Below are 9,598 nucleotides of genomic sequence, written 5' to 3' on the forward strand. Positions count from 1 at the left end.
TTTGGATGAACCCTCACGGGTCACAATTACCCCTGTACTTTTATCAATTCCGCAAATTACCCCCTGTAAAAAAGATCTGATCAGAATTAGCCTCTGTAAAATATAATATAATTTAATCCAATTAAGCTGAATTATTGAATTTAATTAATATAAAACTATTCATTAATTAAAGGTCTATTTTTTTTTCAGTTCATGCACAATTAATATGATAATGCTAGGGTAAAGCAATACAATTGGATTACTGTAATTACTAATTTGTAATACTCATATTCGTTATCTATTTAATTTGTATTTTTTTTTATATATTAATATGGTTCAATTGTGTATACAGAGGATGAAATTTTTAACGTAAAAAAATTCAAGTATTGTTAATATATTTTTTAGTAAAAAAAATTTAAATTAAATAAATATTTATCTAATATGACCCTTGTATTGCAGCAGTTCTAAGCATTTTCAAAGTAAAATCAACACAGAAAACATGAATTGCACCACTCTGCAGATTGTCTTCAAACATATTCGTACAAGTTGAAACTATAAATAAGGTCAGAAACGAGTATATTTGCAGTTCCTTTCGAAGCCCTTAACTGGAAAAATTGGCAGCTGAAAACATGAACATTTTATCTTTAAGATTTTAATTTCAATGGAGGTATTGGTTGCGATGGAGGAAATTTGATGAAATTTAGTATCAGACATAATGATAGGAAAAAAGAGAGGCTGTCCACGCAGGTCTCCAGTAGAATCTCAAGGAATTGCAAGGTTCCTAGAAATTTCTTCTCTTGGATCGAACACAAATAACTTTGTAACCAAATCTCAAACAGGGCTGCTTTATTCATGAAGAAACTCAATAGATTCACGTAGAAATATGAGATGTTTTGGTTCAAGATTCTCTCTTTCCACACTCCATTACCCAGAAATCGTTATGTGCCTTCATAATAGTATACAAGGATATTCTCCGAAAAGCTTGTGTGCATAAATTTTTTTGACAAACAGGAGGGAGCACATCTTTGATAGAAGGATTGAATAGCAACACGGTGTCTGGATCAGGACGAACACGCATCAAGCCATTACAAGATCCAATGAAAGGGACTTGGTCAAAGCCCCCTGTTCTTCAAGGGATAATCAACCTCTGCTGCTTTGGCATCATTCTTTGCTTCATGGTCAGCAGTGTAAACTGGGAGAGGAGAAGGATGATTGTCTGCTACTGCTGGACAGAGGTCCATTGTGGATCAGGAACTGGAGAACAGCAGGCTTTTGCTTACACATCTGAATCGCAATGGAGACTTCGCAGGTAGTCTTGTGAGAATGTGGAAGATGATATCAAGAGGGAGGTTTGCAGCCATCCTTTATTCTCTGTTCAATCCTTGATATGAACTGAGAATTTAAAATGAAAAACTGAACACAAACAATTTTATAAAATAAGGGCTTGAACCAATTACAGAATCCATTAATTAACATTGATAATCCTATCCTTTAAGAATATTGTCAAGAAATTCTCCAGAATTTCCTTTGAATAGACTAAATTTGTTATGATGTATTTTTTAGAAGAGAGAGAACAAATCAAAATACGATTAGTTTAGATAGGGATTTTTGTATCATATTTTTCAATGACATAACTTTTTTTATAACAAACCTCTCAATTGTATTTTATACAAGTAAATGGAACACCTTGTTTTTTTTTACTTTACAGGTATGGAAAAAATTATTTCCCACCAACTCTTTGATTGTTTTTTTATTGAATGATATTTAATTATTTAAAGTTTTTTATTAACAACATATCATTTTTTTTACATGTAATTGAAGTTATGGATAATCCACGTTGTAATGTCATATTTAACGAAAATTTTGATGGAAATTATAATAGTGTAATGAACCGCATTATATACCACATTAATTATCCTAGTTGTGAAGGTAGTGGTGACTCAGTTGCTGGTGCTGAAGATGATAGTGATGGAAACGACGACGACGACGACAATAATGATGATGATGACGATGGTGACGATAACAGTGATGATGACGATGAATTTATTTTAAGGAGGCAGTTTGATATGAATAAATTAATTATATGCATGGCTAGAGTTATAAAGAACCATGTATGGTTTTGTACAACACATGGATACGTTGATTAAATGAGGTTTTAAGAGGTCATTGGAAACGATGTGTTAACATGTTTAGGATGGACTCAACCACTTTGTTGAGTTTGTGCAATGATTTAGAAACACACCATAGCTTAAAACCTTCAAGAAGAATGAACATTATTGAAAAGGTGGCAATGTTTCTATTTACAATAGCAGTTGGGGCGTCAAATAGACAAATGTAGGAGAGATTACAACATTCAGATGAAACTGTTAATAGATGTTTCAAAGAAGTGCTTAAATCATTATGTTTGTTTGCTATAGAAGACATAAAACCAGCAGATCCATAATTTACAAGCACACCAAGAGAAATTGCAATGAATCCAAGATATATGCCTCATTTCAAGGTAAGATGAATTTTTGTTTAATTAAGTTGTTTAAATGAGTATGAAATATTTTATAAATATTTATGATTACTTAATTTTTTTGTGGCTTGTAGAATTGTATCGGTGCAATTGATGGCACACATGTTTGTGCCTGTATATCTTCTGATAATCAAATTTCATTTATTAGAAGAAAAGGTGTACCAACACAAAATGTCATAGCTGCTTATAGTTTCGACATGCAATTCATGTTTGTGACTTTGTGTAGGCAGGATGGGAAGGCAGTAGTGCACACGATACACGTATTTTTCTTGAGGCTATTGATAATAGCAATATAAAATTTCAAAAACCACAAGAAGGTTGTGATTTGAAATAAATTGAAGACTTGGTAATTGAAGGCATATAATTTATTTTTTTAGTTTTGTTAAAAATTACCATGTTGTTCTTATTTGCAAGGAAATACTATTTGGTTGATGCTGGATATCTCAATGAGTATGGGTATTTGAGTCCCTACAAAGATGAGAGGTGTCACTACAAGAATTTAGGTGTTGTGGACAACCAAGTGGTTGGGAAGAAGTGTTTAATCGTGCACACTCATCACTATGTAATAGATAGAGCGTTCTTTTAGGGTATGGAAACAAAGATGGGGAATTTTGCAAAACATGCCTGCTTATCCATACAAAACGCAAGTTGAGATTATAATTGCATCAATGACATTACATAACTATATTATAAGGAAATCACAAGATGATGCAGTTTTTTCTAAGTATGATCGCAATCCCAATTTAATTCAAGATGACTTTTTACTTGATATTGTACCTTGCTCAGCCGTTCAACGATCACAGAGACCTTCAATATGGATTTTATACGCGATGAAATTATAAATAGTTTGATGGAACAATAAAAGAATAATTTAATGTACAAGGATTTTTCATTTCATTATGTAACAATAATTACAATCAAACAAAAAGCATATTAACCAAACATAAGAAACTGTTTGTTTTTTAACTACAATTTCAACCACAGTTTTAACTAAACACCTTATTTTTTAAAATAAACCTCACAAAAATATGCTTTTTATTAAACTGGTTTTTTTTAATTACAACCATAAAAACAACCACAATGCCAAACACATATATAAAAAAATTAAATTTATTTTCCAATTTTAGATTCTATCATACCACACCAATCCAAAAACTCAAAAATCATCGCCATCATTCTTAACCTTCAAATTCATTCAAGTGGATTTGAACATATTTTTTTCCCTACACCGTCCCTCAAAATCCATTAAAGTGGGCTATCTGTACATCTATTATCCCCTATTTTTGTTGAATGAAATCAAAGCATGGGTGAAAGATTTTTTTTTTCTTGATTGATAACTTTCCAAAGCGTGAAAGCATTCTTTTATATGTTTCTGTGTATGTTTACATACAAAAAAATAAACAAACATTCAAGTATCAACCAAATACAAATAATAATTATTCATGTTCAAAAGGAAAAAAAACTGAAATTAATGATAAACAATATAATCAACCAACAAGACTAGAAAAAACCAAATAACTAGGAGTTATGATCTATTAAAATAAAATGATTTTAATTTTATTTAAAGCAGGAGTTCTTGAAAATCCAAACTGATTTACTAGATTCACGATTGAAATCCTTTCTTTCAATGAATAAGATATTCTAATAAATAAACTTTGTAAAAGTATTTTTTGAAAAAATTATTTATTTTATTTTTTGATTTTAAATTATTTTTTTTATTGTTTTCAAATCATTTTGATATATTGATATTAAAAATAATTTTTTTAAAATAAAAAAAATATTATTTTAATATATTTTAAACAAAAAATATTTTTAAAAACAATTACTAACACACTTCTAATTATTCAATAGCAAAATATTTATACTCAAAACTTAAAACTGTGTTTATTTTTGTGTTTTAAAAATATTTTTAAAAAAATTTTAAAATGTTTTATTTTTTTATTTACATCAAATTAATATTTTTTAGTATTTTTAAATTATTTTAATGTCCTAATATTAAAAATTATTTTTAAAAAATAAAAATATTATTTTAATATATTTTTAAATACTTAAAAAAACAACTGAATTATTCATATTTTGCAACAGTATCTTAATCAATAAAATCGAAGCCAGCAAATAGAAAAGTTTCAGCCCATAGGGAACGGTCATTGACGAGTCCCAAAGCCCAAACAATAAATAATATATGTAATAATAAATATCAATACCGAGTGTCGTATGGTTCTTCCCTATCAAATCCAATCATCTCTTCCTCCGTTCCTTCCTTTTGCTTGTGGTTGTCGTCCGTCGACGATTGAAAAAAGAGAAGGTGAAAATCTCAAAGCGTGGATCAGACTTATCGCAAGGTACGCTTTCGTTTCAATTCTCCCAATATTGAATAAAGGTAACGAAAAACCCTAATGATTTAGAATCAAATCTTATGCTGTTCGTTTTCGTAAAACTAAATTATTCTTCGTGTTAACGGATTCAGCTCCTTCGAATTATTATTAATATATTTTTTCTTGGTTGTGAAATCAGTTTTTATGTGGTTTAGCTGCTGCGAATGGCGAGTTTTGAAGGGAAAGTTCAATTCTGTAAGGTAGAAAAGGAGAAGAATGCATACCCTAATGTTGATGACTATATCGATGATCCCTTATGGCCGGTGCCGAAACGGGATTACCTTGATGATTCAACTGATGATGATGACGATCCTCGTTTTCCTGCAAATTTCAATAGGCTTCCAGAGGTCAACTTGAAAAATGTATTAAGTGGGATAGTTGCCATTTTAACTGGCCAGAATAAAGATGGTGGTGGTGGTGGTGGTGGTCGAATGCCCAGTTCAAATGTTTCCTTTCTGGAATCGGAGAAGAATGGGGACACGTATTTGCACTCCTCTGTTTATATTCCGAGTGCCCCGCCACTTCTGGAGCCAAATTATACCACCGTGTACAAAGATGTCTTGGAAGCTGAACCGCCTGAGTGGTTGCCAGATAGTTCTACTACAGTTTGTATGCAGTGTACTGCTCCCTTTACAGCAATTTCTCGTGGAAGGCATCATTGTCGTTTTTGTGGTGGGGTTTTTTGCAGAACATGTACTAAAGGACGGTGTTTGTTACCTGTTAAGTTTAGGGAGAGGAATCCACAAAGGGTTTGTGATACCTGCTATGATAGGCTTGATCCTTTGCAAGGTGTTCTTATTAATACCATTAGCAATGCTATGCAAGTGGCGAAACATGATGTCGTGGATTGGACTTGCACGAGAGGGTGGTTAAACCTGCCAGTTGGTTTCTCCATGGAACATGAGGTATACAAAGCATCCAATACGTTGAGAAGCTATTGGCAGGTGCGTTTTCTGCTTGTTTTCTTACTTCTTTATCTTTGAAAGATGTTCAGTTTCCTGATTCTTGGTCTCAGGCCTTACATTTTAATTACTAATTGCATGTCAACCCTAGATTTGGCGGTAGAGTTACATTTCTCTGTTGACATTGTCTTATTATGCAATTCTAGACTAGTGGAGGAAGATTCAGCATATTATTTATGTTTTCCCGTTGACATTATCCCATCATGATATTGTCAACTAGCCAAAAAAGTTGGTTATTCAATTATAGCTGTTCATTATTCTTCCTCATTAAGGAACCAGTTGGGCTTATGCTTTCTGAAATGGTCAGGTTTCTAGGCTGAATCCTGAGAAGTCCATCCCCCTAGCAATTCTGAAAGGAGCCAAAGGCTTGGCAATCTTAACCGTTGCCAAAGCTGGTGCAATAGTTGCTTACAAACTTGGCACTGGTTTAGTCATTGCTCGGAGATCTGATGGATCATGGTCTGCCCCATCTGCCATATGTTTGGTTGGCTTAGGATGGGGTGCTCAGGTAAACTTTTCAACAAATTAGGTTTATCTTTGAAAATGCAACAGAAGCATAAAAAACTCCAAGATATGCTTGTGTTTGGAGCAAGAAAAGTCTCTTACCTCTTCTACGATAAAGTTGGTTATTATTTTTTTCTAAGATAAAATCAATTAATTCAATTTGAACGATGCTGAAATTTTATTCTTGTCACTCTTTCTCTCCTTGTTTCCCAGATTGGGGGTGAGCTCATGGACTATATAATTGTCCTCCATGATTACAAAGCTGTGAAGACATTTTGTAGTCGCATGCATTTTTCTCTTGGGGCTGGTTGCAGTGCTGCAGCAGGCCCTGTTGGGAGGGTGCTGGAAGCAGATCTTCATGCTGGGGATAGAGGATCTGGCATGTGCTATACTTACAGCTGTAGCAAAGGTATTTTTGAGATAAGTTTTTGTGATCTGACATTGAGATTTTTGTATCTTTAAATTCTATCTTATGACAAGAAGCCTTTTGGTTGGCACTAAAACTAAGGATTGAAATGAGATATTATTTAGCTTTTGTAGTTTTGTGAGGAGAAGATCTTAACTTTTAACATACTGTTTGCCAATAGCTGATGAATGTTAGAAATGTTGATAAATCTATGAATTTCCAGTTTGCATTTTCAGATTGATGAATGTTGTTTTGGATGTGACAGTGATCTTTAGGGAAAATCTCAGGTTGAAGTCCCAAGGGGACTGAATTCATTTTTTAGGATGAAGCTTAATATAATCAATGATCTTCGTGTGGGGAATGGGAAAATTTCACTTCTGATGCCCTGAACCCCTGGATGTATAGCTACCTAGAATTATGCTTTATCCGTAGTTGCCCATTGTTTTAAATAAAACCTTCTTCGGTGGCTCCATTATGGAAATTATATACCATGTCCAGACCATTGAAATTGGTTTTGGGAGATGTCCTAGCATTTGGTTGCTCTCCTATTCTGCATGGTGTTAGTTATTTTGGTCTTTGCTCCTAAAACTATGCTGCGATTTGAAAAGTTAGGATAATTGATCCTTTTAATTGTTTGGCATGTATCAGGGGCATTTGTGGGAGTATCACTTGAAGGAAGTATTTTAGCTACGAGGACGGAAACCAATCTAAAGTTCTATGGTGATCCTTATCTCTCTACTGCTGATATTCTTCTTGGAACTGTGGACAGACCTAAAGCTGCAGAACCACTATATGCTGCTCTTGGAGAGCTGTACTCAAGTCTACAGCATTAGTACTGGTGCCTGCCCTCCTTTCATGTAGAATCTTCCTGCATGTGAAGACGTGCATTGGTCCCAAAGCTTAATTCACCATCCTTGAATTGCAAAATTGTTTCAAGTGTACAGGACCGTTTCATGTGACAAACAATAAGTTTTAATGTTGTTATAATTTTTTATTCAGTTGTCTAGAAACTATCAGATGCTTGCTTGTATAGAATCCTGTATACGTACTGATTGTTTGTGTATAGACATTTTAAATCAGTTACAATGCTTGCTCTGAGGAATTTCCCTCACCCTAAAGTAATTTTTTCCTTGCTCCTGACTCTATTAAACCCCCTCATATTGTATCTTGGTTGGTTGGTTACTTGTGGGTGATGAAATAGAATAACCTTAAGCCAATTTAATTTTCAGCACTGGTTTGGCAGCCTATGGTTAATTTGTGTAGAAGACAGGCCTATGATCCTATGCGTCCGGCTTCTGGAGCGCAAGTCATCTCCAATTCGAGGCCCAAGAATCCCCTTTTCACGTGAGCGACTGCCAATGACATAAAAAGAAGTCGGCGTTTTAATCAGTTACTTTTAAGGCCAAAAGTATCAAAGTCAGCAAGTCTATTTCACAAAAATACTCGGTGGTGGAATAAGAGAGAAGCGGTTGATGAGTTTAGCAAGCTTTCCTCGGTTTAGAATTCGTGGAAGGGAGAATGGAAACCACCCCAGCTTTGGAAAAGATCGATTCTCCTTCTTTCTCTATTGTTTCTTCTTCATTGATCTATGACATTGCCATGTGATTTTGTTTTTATTTGACGGTTAGGATGGACTCTAGTGCCTAAAATAAATACCCTAATTTCAGGTTATTAGTTGCAAAAGTGGGGAAGGTTATGAGGACTGAAAAAAAAAAAAAAAAAAACCAAAAGAAGATGGATTCTTTATATCTCTTAAACTTCGGTAGCAAGTTAACAGGATGGCTGTCGTGGCTTCTACTCGGTAGCAGCAGGTTACCATGCTGCCCACAGATTTTTACTTTTGTTAACCACAGATATCGAAAAAGAAGAAACAAAGGGTGAAAATGAAGTTTGAGAATTGAAGACTAGAAGAAAGGAAAACATGGGAAACAAGATGGGTGTTTTGTTGTCGTCCAAGCGTAGAAAGAGCAAGAGAAAACAGAAATTGGGGGGGGGGATTAAAGGGGATTTTCGAGCTTGCTGACAACAACTATGCTGTTGACACTGAAGATGAAGGAAACAAATATGATGACGGGGAATTTCTTGAGGGTTGGAGAGTGTTCTGATTCTGCAACTGATAGTCCAGACTTTGTTTTCGAAATCGGTGTAGAGCGAGGGGGTTTGTGTGACTTATTCAGTCTGAAAGGTGGCGAACACTTTTATTGTACTGAATGCATTATTAGATATGTAGCTTCCAAGCTTGATGACATTCTTGCAATAATATCTTATCAGGTGTCAGATTGCCGAGGAGTTTTAGAGCCAGAATACTGCCGTGTGATCCTTACCAAAGGAGGTTTTTGATATCTGGGGTATTGCTCTATGCGAGTCTGTGATTCTCGGTTCTAAGAAATTGTACTGCCATTGTATGGACTGCTCAACCTTGATGGTTAATGATGCAGGAGGGGAGGTTGAGAAATCTTAATGTCCATTCTGCAAAAAAGCCTTTTGTGTCGAGTGTATGGTTCCTTGGCATTCACATATTTGCAGAAAATTTCAGAAACTGAAAAAGAAAGGGGAAGATGTTATGTTGAAGGATCTTGCCAAGAGGAAAACGTGGAGGAGGTGTCAATTGTGCAAGAACTGTGTTGAAGAATCAACTGGTTTCTTCTATATATATGAAGTGCAAGCGTATTTGTTTTCTGTTCCTTCTTCAACGCTCAAAGGGTCTCGAAAATTCTCGGTATTATCACTTGATTATTGCATTTTCTTACTTCTCTTTAGGTTGGATTTTTTTTTGGTATTGTTTTTTTATGGGTTATTGGTTTGCCAATCAGTGTCATCATTCTCCTTGCGTGATTATGCATTGAACATGTAG

The 9,598-nt window shown here is 34.4% G+C and overlaps 1 protein-coding gene and 1 pseudogene across 1 annotated transcript; both read left to right on the forward strand.

The window, feature by feature from the left end:
- The first annotated feature begins 4,685 nt into the window (after positions 1-4,685).
- Positions 4,686-7,862, forward strand: LOC133690235 (uncharacterized). The gene is made up of 5 exons (XM_062110462.1): positions 4,686-4,839; positions 5,012-5,816; positions 6,142-6,342; positions 6,552-6,747; positions 7,393-7,862. Exons 2-5 carry the CDS (start codon positions 5,037-5,039, stop codon positions 7,575-7,577), a joined length of 1,362 nt encoding a protein of 453 aa, XP_061966446.1. The 5' UTR covers positions 4,686-4,839; positions 5,012-5,036; the 3' UTR covers positions 7,578-7,862.
- A 913-nt stretch (positions 7,863-8,775) lies between these two features.
- Positions 8,776-9,598, forward strand: LOC133689423 (E3 ubiquitin-protein ligase RSL1-like; annotated as a pseudogene).

This window comes from Populus nigra, chromosome 3 (genome assembly GCF_951802175.1).
Source record: "Populus nigra chromosome 3, ddPopNigr1.1, whole genome shotgun sequence".
Classification (NCBI taxonomy): domain Eukaryota; kingdom Viridiplantae; phylum Streptophyta; class Magnoliopsida; order Malpighiales; family Salicaceae; genus Populus; species Populus nigra.